The sequence below is a fragment of the Prionailurus bengalensis genome, chromosome D1, assembly GCF_016509475.1.
Source record: "Prionailurus bengalensis isolate Pbe53 chromosome D1, Fcat_Pben_1.1_paternal_pri, whole genome shotgun sequence".
NCBI lineage: Eukaryota > Metazoa > Chordata > Mammalia > Carnivora > Felidae > Prionailurus > Prionailurus bengalensis.
This window is the reverse complement of record NC_057346.1, coordinates 86,387,590-86,409,412: the sequence shown is the minus strand read 5'-3', so window position 1 is coordinate 86,409,412 and position 21,823 is coordinate 86,387,590. Positions and strand designations below refer to the sequence as shown.

General features: G+C 32.8%; 1 protein-coding gene across 1 annotated transcript in view; it reads right to left on the bottom strand.

Moving 5' to 3' along the window:
* Positions 1–21,823, bottom strand: part of ELP4 (elongator acetyltransferase complex subunit 4) — a 245,962-nt gene that overhangs the window by 139,679 nt on the left and 84,460 nt on the right. Inside the window, 2 exon segments of the mRNA XM_043580877.1 lie at positions 12,811–12,996; positions 18,316–18,400. Of these exon segments, the coding sequence (XP_043436812.1) occupies positions 12,811–12,996; positions 18,316–18,400 (271 nt within the window).

The following is a 21,823-nucleotide window of genomic DNA, read 5'->3' as shown; positions in this document are numbered from 1 at the left end:
GGTTAGTCCTAAGCAGTCCATTACTTGACTTAGAGTTTAGCTGCTAAGATACTCAGCATGAACACAAAAGTTTATGGATGTGAAAAGGCTTGTTCTGAATTTCTCTACTTTGAAACATTCACTCATTTCAAAACTTTATTATATTAATGCTGTAAAATATTAATTGGAAGACATATCAATTAAAATAACACACTAAATAAAAGCTTCCTCAATTTTCAAGAGATGTTCTAAATAACAAAGCACTTTCTTCCTGCTTTTCTGTAGAAAATAAATTTTCCTTGGCATAAACTAACATACTAGTGATGGTATTCTCCAAACAGATAGGTGGGGCGGGGATGTGGAGGGAAGTCCACAGATCAAATTGTTGGAAAACATTGATTATAGGATAAAAACTGAGTAAGGCTATTAATGGAGCAAATGACGATAATGACCAATCAAAATATGTTCTGGGACACTTTCAAATCTGAAATCTGTTCTGAATAAAAGGAAGTTTGAATAGTTTATAAACTAATGTTCGATAAGCAAACACATTAAATGCTGGTGATATTGAGAAGTATTCTAGAATGAGAAAATGTTATTTAATATTTTACTGTGAGTAATGTCAAAGAAGTTTTCACCCCTTCATTATGATAGTTAAGGAGTAATTTATTAGGCTGTTGTTTATATTTAAAAATTCCTTTAAAAAGTTACAACAGTTTGAGTAAGTTAGCAATAATAAAAAGTACATTTTCTTCCTGAAAGGAAAGTTGTGAGAAAGCCACAGAAAAATATTTGCACCTCCCATTTGAATCACAATTCTAAGTTCTTCCATACTTACTTCCTGACGGTTTCCAGTAAAAATGCTTTTGATCACTAAAAACAAGTCACCAACAACCTGTCATAGATTATGTAAACAAAATGCAGAAGCTAAGGGAAACTTACTTTCCTTTCACCTTACCAAGGAAATCATAACAAGGCATAAAACTAAATTTTTAATTTCAAAAAGAATAAATGTTATTGGTCATCATTTTCCTCAAGTACACAACTGTCACTGGGAATTGAAGATAAAATTAACTTAAAAGGCACAAAATGTTCTATAATGTGGAGGTGGATGACAAATTTCACTATAGGAAGCCAGTTTCCATTTATAAAACCAAAAAAATTAATAGTTTCATATCTTGCTAGATGGGGAAATCGAACAGCATCCTACTGTAACTGCTTCAAAGGTGTCACTTTGCAAAAAATCTCATTAAAAAGTTTCGAGCAGTGCACCAGGATTTCTGTTTCTAACAGTAAATAGGAAAAAAGCAGCAGTATTATATGTGTCTGAAATAGAACAGCTTTGAATATAGAAATTTGTACTTAAGTTTTAAAAAGTTCAAGTAATATTCTCATACTTAAATAATAAATAGTAAGAGTTTCAAGGTAGGGTTTTAGTTATTTTTCTTAGATGTGACCTGCCCTTTTTTTTTTTTTTTCCAATCCACAGCAACCTTCATTCGACAACAGTTTTGAACAGTTGAGTTGTGAGAACGTGAGCAGCTGCTGTTATTATAACTAAAGGTCTGTCTACGGCTTGAGTCTGAGAGACCACATGTTCGGCTGTCCTCTCATCTTGCCATCCTCACCAATTAACTATTAACATGGAGGGCTGTACACATGCTCTTGGGGGCTCTTTAACAGGCTTCTTGGCGAGTGGAACAACTACACAGCAGGGATCTGGGAACTGGGTAATGCTCGAATATGGGGGAGCCGTCCGTAGTCCTGCTCTTTCTAATGACACTTTACACCACAGTTTAGCATGTAACAAAGTCTTATTTAACTTGGCCATTTTCACATACATTTTTTAATACAATGTCTTTGAGCAGGTGCTAAAATTATATTCTAGAAGGAGACAATATCAGTAATATAACAACCTTGCAGGAAAATTGTTTAGGGCTATATATTTTTTAAGATACTCATAATATATTTGATGGATAATTTTAGCGTTTTCTTAACAGATACTTAGAGTTTATTTTTATGTATTTGTTTCAATGTGTGTTTGTTATTTTTCCCTGTTGCTGTTATGGAAATAAGTTTTAACCTAAAGAAAATAAAAAATTCTCAGTTCAAAGTTGTCAGGCTAAACACAAAATATTTCAAATGCAAATTTAAAAATAATTCTTTTTCGTTCTACTTGCAAAAGTCTTATTATAATAATAAATTCAAGTCAGTTTTGAATCTATGTCATTATTTTCCCTATTTTAACTTTTCCTCCTCTTTGCAATTTCCTTAACTATGTGTTCCTTCCCTACAATGAAATTAAACATGGGAAGCATGCCAAAAGTATAATAAAGGGTAACTAATCATTACTGTACAAGTCTGACAGAATGCTAATAACTAAAGTAAGAACACTGATTGGCTCTTTTACCAATTTAAGAGATATAGATATTTTATATACTTTTAATATAGTGATACTCTATACAACATATTCAAATAAAAGTATCACAATTCTATTACCTTTGGATGTTTAATTGTTTCCAAGGATATGAAACTACATTTCTATTTCTTGCAGAAACCACTTTAGTATCAAATTCCAAGCTCAAGCCTGTAAATACCTTCCATATACTAATTTTCTGCTCCATTCATACTGTCTTTTACATTGCTAAAAAACCTCCACAAGGATAGTAATTTTGTTTGTCTTATTCACTGCTATATCCTCATGAGTGCCTAGTGCCTCAGCAATAAATATCTGTTCATGAATGAATAAGCTAAATTACCCTTAGACATTCAATCACCACTTAAATTCTGACTTGGAGTCTATAGGAATGGCACTGGTCATAGTGGAGAGGAAGCTGATGTACGATGTTAGAAGAGTCTTGGAACAACATGGTGATGTTACTATGACTTAGATGGCCACCTGACTTCATGCATGCCTCCTGGTCTATCTCAGGCTTGACCTGTTAGAAGATTCTGTCAGAGACTTTCATAAAAAGAGACAGAAAGCTGAGGACTTCTACTGCTTTGATGAACTTGTACACCTTATTTCTATGGCCTGATCTCTGTTCAAATTTTCATCTTTGGAAGTCTCTTTAAAGTAATTATAGTGAAGGTAATGATTGCTCGCATATATTGAGTGACTACTATGTGTTAGCACTGTGTCAGCACATGTTTTTGCTAATCCTATGATTCAGGTATTCCTCACTCCATTTTTTAAAAGATGAAGAAGATGAGGTTGAGAAAGTTAAGACCTGACTAAAACCATATGACTAATTGGGTCTATCTGTCTCCAAAAGCCCAGGCTCTTTCATCATTAAATGCTACCTTGTGTACACAAGTCTGTGTCTTAATTTTGACCTTCTTTTAGTACTTCTATTGAGTAAGCTGCAGAGCATGGTGGTTAAGAGTATGGTACTTACAGGGTACTTCTTTGGTCTAAATCCTGCCACTCACTAGCCGTGTGACCTTGGGAAAGTCACTTCAACTTTTTTGTCCCTTGTTTCCTAATCTGTAAAATGGAGACAATAATAGCACCAACCATATGGGGTTACTGTAAGGATAAAATGAGTTAATATTTAAAAAGATTTGAGGACTGCATCTGGCTCATAAAAAGTACTATGTAAGATTTATTAAATAAACTCACAGTCTCCTGGTTCTGTGTATTCATATGTCTTTGATTAGATTTGTGAGCATACTGCTTCTGGTTCTTATTCCCTTTCCGTACCCTAAACCTTGTGGTTTTCTTCGCTGGTTTTTAAGAGTTCTTGGGTTTTATCCCCTGTTTACATCATGAATGGTTGAAGCAAACTCTTAAATCTTATATGTTCTCTTAAGTACTTTGACATAAAAACAAATATATAATGAGATGTTATAGTCCAGAGCAAAAGCATATATATACATTTTAATACCTCAACTGATATTAGGACCAGAAAACTACTATATGATAGCTAGAAGGGCGCCTGGGTGGCTCAGTTGGTTAAGTGTCTGACTTCAGCTCAGGTCATGATCTCACAGTCTGTGAGTTTGAGCCCCGCATCGGGCTCTGTGCTGACAGCTCAGAGCCTGAAGCCTGCTTCGGATTCTGTGTCTCCTGCTTTCTCTGCCGCTTCCTCTCTCTCTCTCTGTCTCTCTCAAAAACAAATTTAAAAAACATTAAAAAATGGATAGGTAGAAAAATTGCGTAGAAAAGATATTATGGAAAATGTGAAAATTGTAGATGGATGGGCAGTTTTTTTTTTTTTTATATTTTGAGGAATACGTCTTAATTCTTGGTCACATTATTTAACCTTATACTCATCGCCAAAGTCTGACCCCCCATTTTCCTATTTCCATTTCAAAATAGTCTTTTTACTAGAACCTTAAAAAACATAAATTTAAATGATATCTCTTCCAGTTATACAATGTTTTAAATGTATCTGTAAAACACCAAAATGCAAATATTGCATAGTGTTTAGATATCTAGTCCGTTTAATCACCTCGATCATTATTTAATTGGTGACGTAGGATGACTTGAGGACACCTGACAGTATGACGGCTGTTTCCTTCTACAGAGACCGCAAGGATCACAGTCACAAGCAGTCACAATGGGTTTGGAATCTCCTTCTAAATAATGAACATGGTGGCCACCAAAATAGCTTTGGAAAAATGTTCTTTTCTTTTTTCTTGCATAGGTCCCTTTGGAATAAATAAAAAAAAATTACATATATACACGTATTTATTTCATAACTGTTTGCTTTGCTTTGCAATTACACATAAGGAAATATGTTTCCATCCTTTTTTCCTCCCTTGACTGCAATGAAACTTTTTACTTAATCTTTCACATGTACTAATTTGTCAACAATTTTACAATGATAGTTTTCTCTTTAAAAATGCTGAATAGCAACGCTGGTCTAGAACTTTTTTTCCTCATGGGAAGTTACTGCCATCAGAAGTAGTTAATAATTCAAGATACATAAAGATGTAGTGTGACAGGCAGGAAAGAGTAAGTTTTAGATTTAAACAGATCAGAGTTTGCTACTAGCTTTAAACATGTTATTAAATACGTGACTTTGTTGCATTGCTTAATTTCAGTTTAATCTTGTTTGCAACTGGCATCATGCCTATCTTGCAGAGTTTTTGTGATGATTAGGGCAGCTAGCTATATAACCTAAAAGTGAAGATGGTGTAGTCTGGAGTCAGGGGAAGACATGAGGTAGAACATTCCTGGCCTTGCCTCTTATTAACTGTGTAACCTTGTAAAAATAGAGGTAAGGCTTGTGGTGGATATTCAAGGACATAACGCTTGTAGTGTGCTTCGCATGTGGTATGTGCCTAATAAATGCTTATAGTAATAGCACAGTTGTAGTGGTACTAAGAGTAGCAGTATTTTTACGAGTATTTGATAAGTCTGTTCCAGGTTTACTTCTCATCAAAATCAAGAAGCTCATGAAAGCTAACCAAACTAGTATTAAAGTATTAATTTTATAATGACTTAACATCATTAACAATGTAAACAATACAAGTATGTGTAGAATATTTAAGATGATTAGAGAAAGGAGTTTCCCTATGATATTGGTGTGATTATAAACTCACAGTAAGTTAGGTTCATGCAAAATCTGTAAAAAGTCTTTGCAGGGAAAATAAATCATCCTCTTATAACAATTATAAATAAATTCTACTGGCCAAGGAGGCAAAATTCTTATCTTACTTATACCTAAATTTTCAGTAATAAGACTTGAAATATGCTGATATATCCTGTATATAATTAAGATGACTAAATGACATTATAATAAATTGGCCATTTGCAGGAAGGGTTTGGGTATGTTAGAAAAAAGATCTAAAATCACAAAAATTTATAATAAAGATTCAAGAAGTTTCAACAATCAGATATTAGAAATGATTTCCTAAGTAAGAATCATTATTCCTTAAACATTTATTAAACATCTAGAAAAAGCTTAGTTACTGTGCTATGAATTTTTATACTTTATTGCCTTTAATGATGTATTACTTTCATAAACCTAACCTGGGAAAAAGAAAACTATAAATATGTGGCCCTGACTTCCCAGAGGTTACAAAGTATTAGATACATAAGATTATATGAAATCACATGTTTGAGGCAGACGATAAGTACCTTGGTAAATAGTAACTCTAATAAAAAGAGAACTAGTGAATGTAAAGTGTGTTAACATATAATTAGAATGTTAACTAATAAGTCAAAAACTATTTGAGAATGTAAACTACAGTCGTTTAAAACATTCAAATTAGATTACATTGATCAATTAGCAAAAGATAAAACTATCAAACTTTTAGAAGAAAACAGGAAAAAGACCCTACGGAGGGCAAAGATTTGTAAAATGGGAGGAGTAGGAGAGAGAAATTGCTAACCACTAAAAAAATGATAAGATAAACTTTATCTAGATTAAAAACTTTAACTCTTCAAAAGATACTGTTATTAGAAAAGGCAAGCCATAGACTGGAAGAAATTATTGCAAAGATATACCGAAAATATTTCAGGAATTTCATAATTCAATAATAAGTAGATAAATAACCCAATTAAAAAATGGACAAAAGACCTAGACAAAAGAAGACAGGCAAAATAGCCAATAAGCATATGATAAGATGATCAACATCATTAGTTGTCAGGGAAATGCAAATTATCGCAATGTCATACAGTTCAAGTGTACTATAATGGCTAAAATGTGAAAGACTGAAAATAAAAAGGTTTAGAGGGATGTGATTCCTAGAAAGATGAAAATACGTATCTGTACAAAGACTCGCACATTAATGTCCATAGCAGCTTTATTCATAAAGGCTTCAATCTGGAAATAACTCAAATGTCCATAAATAGGTGGAAGAATAAAGAAATTGTGGTATATTTTTATGCTCAAAAACTAATTAGCAATAAAAGTAAACTGGTGACATGTACAACACAGTAGATGGTGCTGATATTAACCAATATGATTGTTTGATATTGTATAATGAAATGTGCAAATATTTGGAAGATTGGCATAACTCCATGAACCAATCAATGCCTTCCAAATGACCAAGGAATGATATGTCAATATCTTGAAAGGGTAAAAGACCCATTCAAAGTGCAAGATAAAGCAATGAATGCCTTTTAGTGTAGCATAATATGAAAAAGTTCATTCACAGTTTTTGATTTCACATTGTAATATTTGCAATGTTTGTAAAACTATTACTTTTTGAGTTTCAGTGTATATTGAAGAATCTCTATAATTATCAAAAAAAAAAAAAAGGCTACTAAAACACTTCTCCCTTTTCCAACAATGTATCTGTGTGAAGTCAGATTTTCTTTTCATACTTGAACCAAAACAATGTATCACAATGGATTGAATAATGAAGCCAATATTAGAACCTGCTGTTTCCTACTAAGGAAAAATGTAAAACAATGTTACTCTTCTAACTAAATTTTTTTAAATCATTATTTTACAATCATGTGATCAGTTCATTATTATTTTAACAGAATTTGTAAATAAATATTTGAAAATTTCTTAGTTTCAATTTGTAATACGGTTAATATCAATAGATACAACCCAAATAAAGTTTTTTTGAGATCATCAATAGTTTTTAAGAGTGTAAAGAGGTTCTAAGATTAAAAAGTTTGAGAACCACTGAACTAAAGTTCTGATCTGGTATACTTATAACTCTGCTACCAGATTTACCAACTATTTTGTAACCTACATTTAAAAAAATTTTTTTTAATGTTTATTTATTTCTGAGGCAGAGAGACACAGAGCATGAGAGGGGGAAGGGCAAAGAGGGAGACACAGAATCTGAAGCAGGTCCAGGCTCTGAGCTGTCAGCACAGAGCCTGACGCAGGGCTCGAACTCACAAACCGTGAGATCATGACCTGAGCTGAAGTCGGTCACTCAACAGACTGAGCCACCCAGGCGCCCCACGTAACCTACATTTTTTTAAATCAGCAGCTTTATTGAGATATAATCTACATACCATTCAATTCACCTACTTAAAGTATACAATTCAGAGGTTTTTTAGTATTCACAGATATGTGCAACCATTACTCAAGGCAATTTTATAACATTTTCATCACCTTAAAAAAAAAACAAAAAACAAACCAATCTTTTTATTTATCACCCCACCACATACTCAAGGTCTCCCTATCTCCCAGCACTCCAAAGCCTTAGGTAACCACTATCTACTTTCTGTCTCTACAGATTTCCCTATTCAGGACTTTCATATTAATGAAATCATATATGTTCTATTGTGATGGCTTCTTTTACTTAGCATAATCTTTTTAAGATCCATCTGTCTTATAGCAAGTATTAGAACTTTATTCCTTTATATAGCCAAATAGTATTTCATTGTATGGATATACCACATTTGCTTATCCAGTATCAGTTAATAGAGATTTAGGCTGTTTTCATCTTTTGGCTGTTATTAATAATAATGCTATAAACTTTCAGGCACAAGTTTCTATGTGGACACATGGTCTCATTTCTATTGGGTATATGCTAATGGGTGGAATTGCTAGGTCACACTGTAACTCCAGGTTGAATCACTGAAAAGCACCACACTGTTTCCAAAGCAAATGTACCCTTTTATATTCCCACCAGCAGGGTATAAGGATTCCATTGTCTTTACCTTGCCAACACTTAATGTTACCTGAGGTTTTGTTTTACCCATCCTAGGGAATGTTAAGTAGTATCTCATTGTAATTTTGATTTGCATTTTTGTGGATTAATGATGTTGAGCATCTTTCATGTGCTAATTGGCCATTTGTACATCTTCTCTGGAAAAATGCGTACTCAAATTACTGTCCCATTTTTATTGAGTTGTCTTATTATTGATTTGTAAGCATTCTTTATATATTGTAGATAAAAATCTCTAATCAGATATGACTTGCAAATATTTTCACCTACTCTGTGGGCTGCCTTTAACAATTTCTTGACGGTGTCCATTGAACATAAAAGTTTTCAATTTTGAGGTGCTTGGCTGGCTTAGTTGGTAGAGCATGCATTTCTTGATAGTTTTGGCTGCTACATTCAGGTTTCCGATCCATTCTGCATTAATTTTTGTACATGCTGTGGAGTAATGGTTCACCCTCATTCTTTTGCATGTGGCTATCTAGTTGTCCTATTCCATTCGTTGAAAAAGCCTATCGTTTTCTTATTGAATGGTCTTGGCACACTTGTCGAAATCAGTTGACCATAGATATATGGGTTTATTTCTGGACTCTCAATTCTATTTCATTGATCTATATGCCTATTCTTATGATAGTACTACACTGTCTTTTACCATTGTTTTCTAGAAAGTTTTGCAATTGAGAAGTATGAGCCCTCCTAGCTTATTCTTTTTTTAAAGGATTATTTTGGCTATTCTAAGTCTTCTGAAATTCTATAGCCATTTTAGAATCAGCTTGCAGATTTCTCCAAAAAAGTCAGCTGGGATTCTGATAGGGACTGTGTTGGATCTGTAGATCAGTTTGGAGACAATGGTCATATTAATTTTGAACCTTCTGATCCATGAACCTGGAAAGTTTTTCCATTCATTTAGATCTTTTAAAATTTCTTTCAACAATGTTATGTAGTTTTCAGAGTATAAGTTGTACATTCTTCTTGTTAAAATTATTTCCAAGTATTTTATTCTTTTTGATGCTATTATGAATGCAATTGTTTTCTGGATTTCATCTTCAGATTGAAACACAAGTTTTTAATATTTACCTCCCCACTACAGAGTAAGGTGCCTGAAAGGAACCAGTGTCTCTCATTCATTTTAAAATTTCCACTATATATATAGAGGACTATAGCACTGTCAGTCACTCAAAAGCAGTGTAGAAGAAATGAATGAATGAATGAGATACAACACAGCTTCAATAATAAAATTTATAAGAAATGCGGATTTTCTCCACAGTTTGTTGACAGAGAAATATTTGGATTTAAGAAAGCTTGATGTGAGACGCACCAGTTGGGATAGTTTGTGACTGTTGATCTCAGGGTTGTGAGTTTGAGCCTCATGTTGGGGGTAGAGTTTACTTAAAAAAAGGAAATCTTGATGTGAAAAGTCAAACTTTTTTTCTGATTAAGATCTAATTTTTCTTTTGCTCAAAGTTTGCAATTATTAAAGAGGAATGCTAACTTGAACCGCAGGAAGTTGCTATGGTAACCCTTAGAAAGCTCAAAAGCACAAGTCACTGACAATGTACGGGGGTATGCTGTCAATCATACTCCTCTCTCTACTTGTGCAGGAAGGAATATGGTGCTTTACAAACTTAATAGCCCTTAAACAATGTCTCAGCTTTAACCCTTATACAGTATGTTTAGATACAGCATCTTAAAATGGCATTCTTTTATCTCCTTGGTGAACTCAAAATTTCAATTATATCTTATATTTCTGTTAATTTAATTAATGTTTATTAATTTAATTTAAATGGCATTTCTTTATCTCCTTGGTGAACTTCAAATTTCAATTCTATCTTTTATTTCTGTTAATTTGATTTAATTTCTGTCAGTGTTTATTCCTGTTAGTTTAATCAAATGTAGAGTTTGCATAGATCCATGAAATCTCACCAAGGATAGTCTTTGTTTCTGTGATTTGCTTGAACAGGTCATTTCACTTGGGATACTACTTTACTCAGCTGAAGGCAGGAGCCTAGCTCAGATGAGCCCCACGTCCTTTCTAACTCCAAGATAAAAGATATGAGAACTACTAGCTTTGAGAGAATGAGTTCCAGAATAAAAACGTGCTACGTATTCTAGTATGAGGTGCTGGAACCCAGTTTTCTGGGTTCAAACCATGGTATCTCAGGTATTAAACATTGATCTACTTTCTTAACTTCTCTGTATCTCAGTTTCCTTACATGTAAAATGTAGATTACAACAGTAGTTATGTAAGGATTTTATAAGAACTTTAAGATCTTGACTTTAAGTATTTTGTATTTGTTAGTGCTATCACTATTATTATTGAGACTTCCTAGAGAAGTAAAGGAAAACAAAGCTCAATATTATTCTGCTACGAAAGTCATTCTATATCAAAGTGTTAATTTAGTGTATGTACATTAGAAAAGATGATTTCAGTGATTTAGCTTATTTTGACTTTCAGATTCATTCACTGCAGGTGATTTTTTTTTAGTTTTATTATTTCTAGCATTGTGTTTGTTATAGAAATATATTTAATAATAAATACTGTGGAAAAATATACAATGTAATTGTACTTTCTCTATTACATATAAAATAACAACAATGATGAAAATTGTCCCAAACTTGCTTCTTGAATACTCTTTTTATAAAAAAAAAAAATTAAGCTTTATTTATTTAACGAATCTCTATATCCAGTGTGGGGCCTGAACTCATGACCGTGAGATCAAGAGTTGCACGCTCTTCTGACTGACCCAGCCAGGTGCCCCAGTCTCTTGAACACTCTTAAGAAAAGGACTTTTTGAGCTGATGAGGCAAATCTTGCAAAAATCCCTCTTTTTCTGTCTGGGGAGATGGACCTTTTTCCCTAAGAGTGTTGTTTCAGGAGGTTTACACATAGAAACAGCAAGGGAAGAAAAGGACATGTCCTATTTAGATCAGTGTTTGTCTTTTCTTTTCCTTTTACATTTTTTTAGTGTTAATTTATTTTGAGAGAGAGAGAGTGCACACAAGCAGGGGAGGGGCAGAGAGAAGGGGAGACAGAATCCCAAGCAGGCTCCCGGCTGTCAGCACAGAGCCCAACATGCGGCTCAAACTCACGAACTGCGAGATCACAGCCCGAGCTGAAACCAAGAGTTGGAGGCTTAACTGACTGAGTCACCCAGGTGCCCCTTTTCTTTTTTTCCTCAAAATTTTGAATGTGGCAAAATATATATAACATAGAATTTACCATTTTAACCATTTTTAAATGTATAATTCCGTGTTATTAAGTACATTCATGATGTTGTGCCACTACCACCAACAATTATTTTCAGAAACTTTGTACCTATTAAGTAACTTGCCATTCCCTCTCCCTCAGCCCAGGGCAGCCACCATACTACCATCCGTTTCTATGATTTTTACTACTTTAAGTACTTTGTATAAATGGAATCACAGTATTTGTCTTTTTGTGACTGACTTATTTCACTTAGGATCATGTCCTCAGATTCATCAGTGTTGCAGCATATGTTAGAATGTCCTTCCTTTTCTTTTTTTATTAAAAATTTTTAACATTTTTATTCATTTTTTGACAGAGACAGAGCACGAGCTGAGGGAGGGCAGAGAGAGAGAGAGAGAGAGAGAGAGAGAGAGAGAGAGAGAATCTGAAGCAGGCTCCAGGCTCTGAGCTGTCAGTACAGAGCCCGATGCGGGGCTTGAACCCATGCCTGAGCTGAAGTCAGCCACTTAACTGACTGAGCCAACGAGGCACCTCATAATTTCCTTCCTTTTCAAGGCTGAGTAATATTCCATTGCGATATAGGCCATATCTTATCAAGTTCATCTGTTAATGAATACTCAGATTGGTTCCACATTTTAGCTATTGTAAATAATGCTGCTATGAATATGGGTGTGCAAATATTTCTTCAAGATCTATATCCATATCTTAGATCTTTATGATTAATCTAATGATTACTGAAAAGATATCAGTGAAAAATCAACCACATAACACAATGTATTATGCATTTACAAGAAATCAAAGAAAAAAAATAATGTTATTAAAGATAGACTTACCATATACTCACTGTATATTAAAACTACAAATACACAACAATTTACCAATCTAAAGTAAAGGACATTTTGCTCTCTGGCATTCCTGAAATCTGTTCCACTTAAATGGCATATGAAAATAATTTATCAGACTCAGACTCCGAGTGTTTATATATTGCTCTTCATTATGTAGCACTAATTAGGGGAAAGGAGTTTTGGAAAGATTCTTACCTGGATAAGATGTGTTGGCATTGTGATCATACAAGCTGAAAGAGAGGTTCGCAGAAGACCACGGAGGACATACAGGAACTTCGTAAGGCTGTGACTGTTGCCATTTTCCGTACAGCAGATGTCATCCCCCCACAAAGGTGAACCAAGATTCTGGATTCCTATTCTTAAAATGTTTTTCTGTTTTTTCTAAAGAAATGCATGTGTCGGGTTGGGGGGGAGACAAACACATTAAGTTTTATTAACAAATAGGATACCTCCTTTAGTTCTATTTGCCAGTTTTTGAAATTTATAACATAGCCGGGAGATAGTAGAGATGTTAAAAAGCTTTATGTATAGTTAATATACGGCAATATAAAGGAAATCTTCTATATTGCAAGAGTATTAAAAAATAGCTGTTTTTTTCTCACTTTTGGAAAATTTGAAGAGTATCAAAAGCCTCAAGTTTCTAAATTTTAAGTGACCACTTTATGAATTATGCTTGCGACAGCTGAAATAATACATAAAAAAATCAGTTAGCAATAAAGAACATCTAAACTAGAATACTTAGAAACCATTCTTAGTATTCTAAAATTCTACAAGTCTTTCAATAAACTATAACTTGCTCAGTATTTTTCATTTAGTGCTATTATGTCCAATGCCTGATATTTTGTTTGAAAGAAGTTTAAAAATGTGTTTTGCTTTTATACCTTATATATGCTTTTACTTATTCTTCTTGAAGCTATTTTTACAAAATAATTCAGTTCAATACTTATCAAAATTGAACAAATGAACATTTGGAACTCAAGACTACTGATATTAAGGTCATAATGATGACTGATATTTCTTGGGAAAAGAGCATTTAAAAACCATTAAACAAAACCTACACTGATTATCAATAAGCATTTGCCAGGGATGTATTTATAACAAATTCTACTGTTTGTGTTATCCTAACCAAACAAATGTTTTATAAATGCTTTCTTTATTTTGTATTTAAATTTTTTTTTATTTTTTAAAGTGTTTTATTTGTTTTTTGAAAGAGAGAGACAGAGCACGAGTGGGGGAGGGGCAGAGAGAGAGGGAGACACAGAATCCAAAGCAGGCTCCAAGCTCTGAGCTGTCAGCACAGAGCCCAATGAGGGCTCAAACTCATAAGCCAAGCCATGAGATCATGACCTCAGCCCAAGTTGGAACCTCAACCAACTGAGCCACCCAGGCACCCCTATAAATGCTTTCTTTAGCAATCTGGCAAAATTTCCGGGCAAAGGAAGGAGACATTAGCAAAACCTGGTGCATGGAGATAATTGGAAACTTATCATTACAATTCTAATGGGGAAAATACATTTTCTCCCTTAAATCAAAAATTTGGAACATGTGTCATTTGAGTGTGTTTTTTGATGAAGTCAGATCCTACAACATATTGCTTGTTATTGTTATAACAAATGAATAAAATTTATTTAACTAATAAAATGTATTAATCAACTACTATCTCTCTGATATTACACATGAAAGTTGAGTTTGTGTATTTTTGAGAATTTATTAACAAAGGAAAGTAGGGAAGTGAATAAAACACTGAAAAGTTAGAAGAGGAAAAACAGAAGGGGACAGTAATCAGTAAGATGGGTAAGATAGATTCACAGTCTGGACTGTACAACTAAGAAGATGTGATTCTGAGCAAGACACAACACTACTTAGGCATTAGTTCTTTCATCTCTACAATAAAAAAGTGTTCTATGAGATCACACAATCCTTTAAAATATATAAAGGGACATGATATATAATGGGCCTGGATAAAGCTATTAAAATGTGATTACAGAAAAAGGAATTTAGTTTAAGCACATTTGAAAAATTCTTCCTGACTCCAAAGACCTGAAACGTGATGATACTATCAAGGCAGCTAGTCCAGTTTTCTTTTCTGGTTGTATTAAGGTTATGATAGGCAGCCCTTAAGACATATATTAACGTCATTGGCAGTCCATAAAAATTGTTTTCTTTTTTTATTTCTGCATTACTTGAATGAAATGAAGTAATAATATGTACCAGGGCATGTATGTATTAGAAGTCTAAATGCATTTTGATGAATTTGTGTAAGATATCTCTGAAATTATAGGTTATCCCTTTTACTGTATTACTTAGAAACTCAGAATTTAAGTAAAATGGCAAGATTAAGCTTCATTTTGTCATCCCAAACTTGTTTTCTCTTGAACTGCAGCTTAAATTAGATTTGCAACAGAAAGAGCAATCTAGAAAAATGGAGAGACAAACCTGCCCCCAAAATCTAGGTATTAAAACAAAATCTGAAGGTAGAAGGAGAATAGAAGGTAGAAGGTAGAAGGAGAGCAGCATTATACGGTTTTCCCTACCAATATTTCAGAAACTAAAGGTCAGCTGTATTTTAACCCAGTCACCATTACCAACTATTGTATCAAAAAGCTAAAAGTTTATAACAAAAATGATGATAGGTGCAGAAGCAGGAGAACTGTAGAAGTTTAGTGACTATGACAGATATGCTGATACACATACACACATACATATATACCTGTATATATATGTATATATATATACACACACACATACATATGTGTGTGTGTGTGTGTGTGTGTGTATAAAGAATGACAATATTAAGCCAAAGAATGAAAAAGATATTTAAGTGAGGTAGGTACTCACCACATCAGAACATATTTGAGCATGATACTTCAACATAGGGAATACATTTATATATTTAAACAAATTTTTTTAATGTTTATTTATTTTTGATAGAGAGATAGAGAGAGACAGAGTGTCAGGGAGGGGCAGAGAGAGAGGGAGACACAGAATCCAAAGCAGGCTCCAGGCTCTGAGCTGTCAGCACAAAACCTGACGCAGGGCTCGAACTCCTGAACCACAAGATCATGACCTGAGCTGAAGTTGGGCATTCAACCAACTGAGCCACCTAGGTGACTTGGGAATACATTTATATTTTTAAAAATATAATAGTAAGTGCAAAAGCAAAGGCTGATTTACAAATTTCCTGTGTAATTTCAGGCATATAATTCCTTTGCTATGCCATATAATAATGGGGCACACTGTGAGGTATAATCAAAAAATTTTTAATATAATTTATTGAGGTCTAATCAAACTAAAAAATAAACTTGTTGAAAGCTGAATAATAAATATTAAATTCATTCCAATGAGAACCTCTAAAATATTTAATCTGGATATGTAAATGAAATCAATTTTCAAACTTCATTTTTATTGTATATTTCTTAGATATTTAAAAATCATAACTTAAATGAAATTATGACAGCAATTTGTAAACATCTCCACTCCAAATATCTTTGCAGATGAGCTACTTTACTTACTACAAAGTTATTATACAGTATTCTATAATACTCAATTCTTTATAGCCTATCTCAAATTAAGTCAGTTTATTTGAAAATGTAAGTTTATTTGAAAATGTAGTGATACAGAAAGTAAGATGAAAATTTCCTTTTAAAAAGAATTTATTTCAGTATCAGAACATTATTTTGACTCAAGAATAAGATTTTTTGAAGCAGTGCTCGATAGATGAATTTTTGTGGCTTCTTGAACTCATCTAAAGTTTCTGAGACAGAAATATAGTTGAGGTAATTTAGCAAATGATACACTCTAAAATGTAACAATATGGAAATTTAGTAGATATATTTTAATTCCAATAAAATTGGAAATATATTTTATAACTTATCGGTATGTTGTAAACTTTTTCAGCGTTCTTGGTATTCAGCATATAAATGCTTACCTCAACCCTTTTAACCTTTATAAAAGTCAATAGTTGTAGAACTTCTGGTTCAGAGACAAACCAGTTCAGTTCATCAGCTTTCATCAAATAAAATACTATTTATTGAAAATGGTGGTATTTTTAATACTCAAATAAACAACTAAGAAAACAAACATTTCATTCCATTCCAATAATAGCTTACTTATCAAGGATCCTTTGGATGGATGGGTGTGTGTACATATATATAAATATGTGTACATATGTATATATACAGATACAAGCAAGTATGTGTGTATCTTTGTTATTGCCTTTGATTTTTTGTATTTTATAAAATTTCTTGCTCTTAGAAGATGTGTCATCATCCTGCAAGAACAGGAGCTCTGCACACTGTATCATAGGAACTGTTATGACATGTCTGTTTCCATAGTAACCACAGCACATAGGGAGAGGTGTCTGTCAGGGACCAATTTACCTCTCCAGACGGACAATGCCACCAAAGGGAGGACATAGTGCCCATAGATCTTAGCTAGGACCAAAAACGGAGCAACAATGAACAAAATAAAACTGTATTAAAAACCAAGGACCATCACAAAAACTGTAACACACGTGAAAAGCTATCTATAAATAAATGTATATACTTCACCACACATATAGTATTTTCAACTTTGTATTAAACTGATGATCAAAACAAATTTAAAATTTATTAACATTGCTGTGGAAAAAACATTAAATATAGCAGTAAAGTTTATAAGAATACTTAAAAATTTATGGATTAAGAGCAAATGTAGTTGATAATGCCAAAAATAAGACTTTTGGATTCTTTACTTTCTTCAATAAAAATAATGGTGCTCTGGAAATAATTCTGCTGAAATAATATACATGAACTGAAAATCTTTAGCAGCTTTAGCAATTAAAATCACCGAGAAAGATTTCTAAATGGCATTATAACTGGAAATAAAATTTCTCTCATTTTGTTCAAGTTAAACTAACCAGAACATCTTTAATAGTGGGAATTTGGAATCTTTAATAGTGGGAATTTAAAAACTTGCGTTCTTAAAAACAGAGCTACAGAGAAATAATTAAGTTATAAAATATTTTAATATAGCAAATAAAAAATGCAGTTTTTATTCAGTGAAATAACCTAAAGCATGATAAAACAAGAAATAAAATCTCAAAATAATTAATTCTTACTCACCAGGTTATTCAATTAAGGACTGAATGACAGAAATATAAAAAATTTTGATAAGAGGGGCATCTGGGTGACTCAGTTAGTTAAGCATCTGACTCTTGGTTTCAGCTCAGGTCATGATCTCATGGCGCATGGGATTGAGTCCTGTGTTGGGCTCTGTACTGACAGCATAGAACATACTTAGGACTCTCTCTTTCCTTCTTCTCTGCCCCTCCCCTGCTCACTCTCCCCTCTCTCTCTCTCTCTTTCTCAAACTAAATTAACTTAAAAAAAATTTAGATACAAAAGTACATGTCTTGCAGATTTAGGAGTAATTTTCAAAATGCAGCAGTTTAGTTATTCCAGGTGCCACAAATATATATTTAAAAATAATTTATGTTGACAATGTATGTATATGTCTTTTGTGCATCCACTGAGAACTTAGCTAAAACTCTACACATCAAAAATCAAACAAAGGCTGCCTGTGCCCTGCTTATCTACATCTTCTGTGCTTGGAAACAGCTTGTTCACTGTTAATTATTCTAAAACCTTCTGGGTTACCCCTAGAGAGTTTAAAAACAACATTACATAGATGATTATAAAAAACTTTGAAGGTACTCAATACCTGGGGATTGGATCCATCAAATCCTTCCTCATATATGATGTTCTGGATAAACTGAAGCAGCTTTATGTAGCCATGGGTCAAAGAACTGTTGGTAAGAAGTGGTTCAAATACAGAAATGGACATATTACACATACAATTCAAAATCTAAGCTACAACATGGAGGAAGTAATTAAAATTTATGAGACTACTAAAATATAAAATTAACCCAAATAGTATAAATAATTTAAAAATATAAAGTCAGTACATCCAGGGAATACGTTACAATGCCTTATATTAACTAGCTCAGTGTTCTTGACATCATGGGAAAATAAAAATCTGTGGAGACTGAGATGTCTTAATTATGTCAAGCTTAGTTACCTCCAAGAAAATTAATGATTTAATGAAGCAACCTAAAAGATGAAGCCACTATAGCTTTTCAGGAGTAATCATGGGTAATTAACACATAGTTAATGAACTGCTATGCCAAGTACACCTGAATCAATGTCCTGATCACCTGAGCTCATCTTCCAGAAAAGTTTTAATTTTCTTAGAACAAACTGCTAAAATAATAGTAATTTAAAAATTTGATCTTTTAAGACATGAAGATGAATATATTTCTACTTTGTAAAATGAAACCAATAAAATAAATGTATAAATTTAAGAAGACATTATCTTTCACATGAATATTAGCATTAATGTTACTGTTTTAAAATATTTTAGAAAAATGGGGAGCCTGGTAGGCTTAGTTGGTACAGCATAAGACTCATGATCTTGGGGTTGTGTGTTCAAACCTCACGTTAGGCACAGAGCTTACTTAAAACTTTTTTTTACAAACGTTATAAAACACCTCAAAGAAAATATAGTTACAATGAAGAAAATCTGGTTTAACATTGTCTGAATTTAATATTCTTGATAACGGACAACCTGTGTGCTATGGCTGAACATTAAAAGTCATGATAATGAGGATCTGGAACATAGACATTTCAGTAACTAATGCTGTAAAAGCTGTGGGTGACCTTAAAAATACAAAAGTATTTGCTCTACCATGATCCTAAGTAAAGCAATCACATATGCAGAATAAATGACCTAAAGAAAAAATGAAATATAATTTGAAGCACACATGCAACAATAAAGAACATAAGAAGTTAGGAAAAGTAGCAGATTACTTAGTGTGCAAAATCAATGGTAGGTTGTTCAATAAAAATATATGCACATCTCTGCAAATATTTTATTGAACAGCAACATCTAGCCCCAAAGCAACTAACAAACAAGAAAGAAAGAAAGAAAGAAAGAAAGAAAGAAAGAAAGAAAGAAAAGAAAGAAAGAAAACCAAGAGAAAAGAATGCTGTTATATGCAGGTCGCCTGGGTGGCTCAGTTGGTTAAGTGTCTGACTTTGGCTCAGGTCATGATCTTGCAGTTCATGAGTGTGAGCCACATCGGTCTCTGTGCTGACGGCTCAGAGGCTGGAGCTTGTTTCAGATTCTGTTTCCCTCTTTCTCTGCCCTCCCCCCTTCACACTGTCTCTATCTCTCAAATATAAATAAACATTAAAAAAGATTATTAAAAAAAAAGAATGCTGTTATATGCAAAACAAATATGGCTCCAGTTGAAGGTTTTCGCAGTATGGTTATTTCTCATATATCTCCATTTTGGATGAAGATACATTGGATCACATGGTCACATTTTTCCAGTTTCATGAGTCTATAAATGTGTCTATGAAAAATGAAATTCCGTAAAGACAGTGATGTGACTATTTCATAAATATATGGATATTTATATGTATATATATATAAATACATAAATATATATGAATAAATAAGTAACATATTTGTCCTGGGTAGCTCAACTTTCAGAATACAGTGCTGCTGTTTGAATTCCTGCATATTCAATTCTTATCTGGGTCAATTAGATTTGCACAAGGGGTAAACTCTGTTCCAAGGTCCCAGATTATGAAATGAATTTCAGCCAACCATTTGATGAATGTCAGTATGGGTTAAAGGAGGGTGGAACAAGAATATAGCCAGTTCATTCTAATCCACCAATAATGAATCTACCCAAGACCATTATTATTGCATATATTACAAAAAGTTTCTTAAACATTTTTCCTTCTGCCCCAAATTGTTCAATAATAAAATTTGTCTTAAGTGCATGGTAGTAAATTTACTATGTGAGGTACTTTATAAAACACCACATACATAAATTACTTCTTAGTTTTTTGTTGCCACTGTTCAACCAATACAATCAATTATTTATTTCATATTCTCCCATTCTGATAGTAACCATAGTAAAGCTAAGATTCTCTTCAAAAGTGGTGGAGAGATTTGATATCAGAACAAAAACAAAGACATAAAGCCAATACATCTTAATCTCTTTCCTTATTTATCACTAACATAAAACAATCCAATCACCAACAATGCTCAGAACTTTACAAGCAATAAATTTCCCCAAACTAATTAGATTTCTAGGACAATAAACACTCTGATAACAAAATTAAATGGGAAAAAGACAATACATTTAGGTATATAAATTGATAATATTCATTTATGATGCATGGGTTATAGCATTTAAAATTGAACTAGTTTATATGGTATTGATATTAAACTACTAAGTATTATTAATCTCCATGAGATACATTTCCTTGTCAGCAATACTTATAATAATCAGTAAAAGATAAAAATATCTTCTATTGTCATCTAAAATTTTTTTAAGTTAAACCCCTTTAATTTTGAGGCTATTGTCTTTTTTTGTTGCTTTTTAGCAGTAGAGTAACTTATAAACCAGGAGTTGGCAGAAGGAAATCTAGTTACAAATATGTCCCTGTCCTCCTTATTAATGTTTCCAGGCATTTAACGAAGGTTAGCTTATCAAAGTATTTAAAACATGTCCCAAAGACAGCACATTTCAAATCATGTGTATTATTTTAGCCAATTTTCTTAATTTTCAACAACTTATATGGTAAAATGATCTAACTTGATACCACAGTTTCTCTTTAAAACTATAACATATAAAGAACGTAAAAACAATTATTAGAACTTTAATTTTTATCTTTAAAATACTAAGCATTTAAAATTTTTTTCAGTTAAAAAATAAAATTGTTCCATATACCTGCTTTAATTACCATGTTTTTTATAGTTTATTTCTTCATAATAATATTAAACATGTATAAAAGGGGTCTAATGACACAAAATGTAAATCTATATTCTGATGACCAAGTTCTACATCTTTTTTAAATTGATAGGAAAAAATGAGACTTTTGTACCTATCACTTCTCCCCCTGCCCCAATTTTCAGCAAGAGGTCTGACAGACATTTGTACCAGAGAACTTCAATTTCTATCAACAAATGGTAATGGTTTTTCCATGAAAAGTAATTTTGTCAATCTCATTAAGAAAGATAAAAACAATCTGCTGTAATATAGCTAGCTGTAGGTATAGATGTAGTATATCTAGAAAAGAAATCAAGCAGATAATAAAGAGCAGTTAAGTACCTTATAGTTTCTCAAAGAATGAACAAAGCAATACTTACAAAA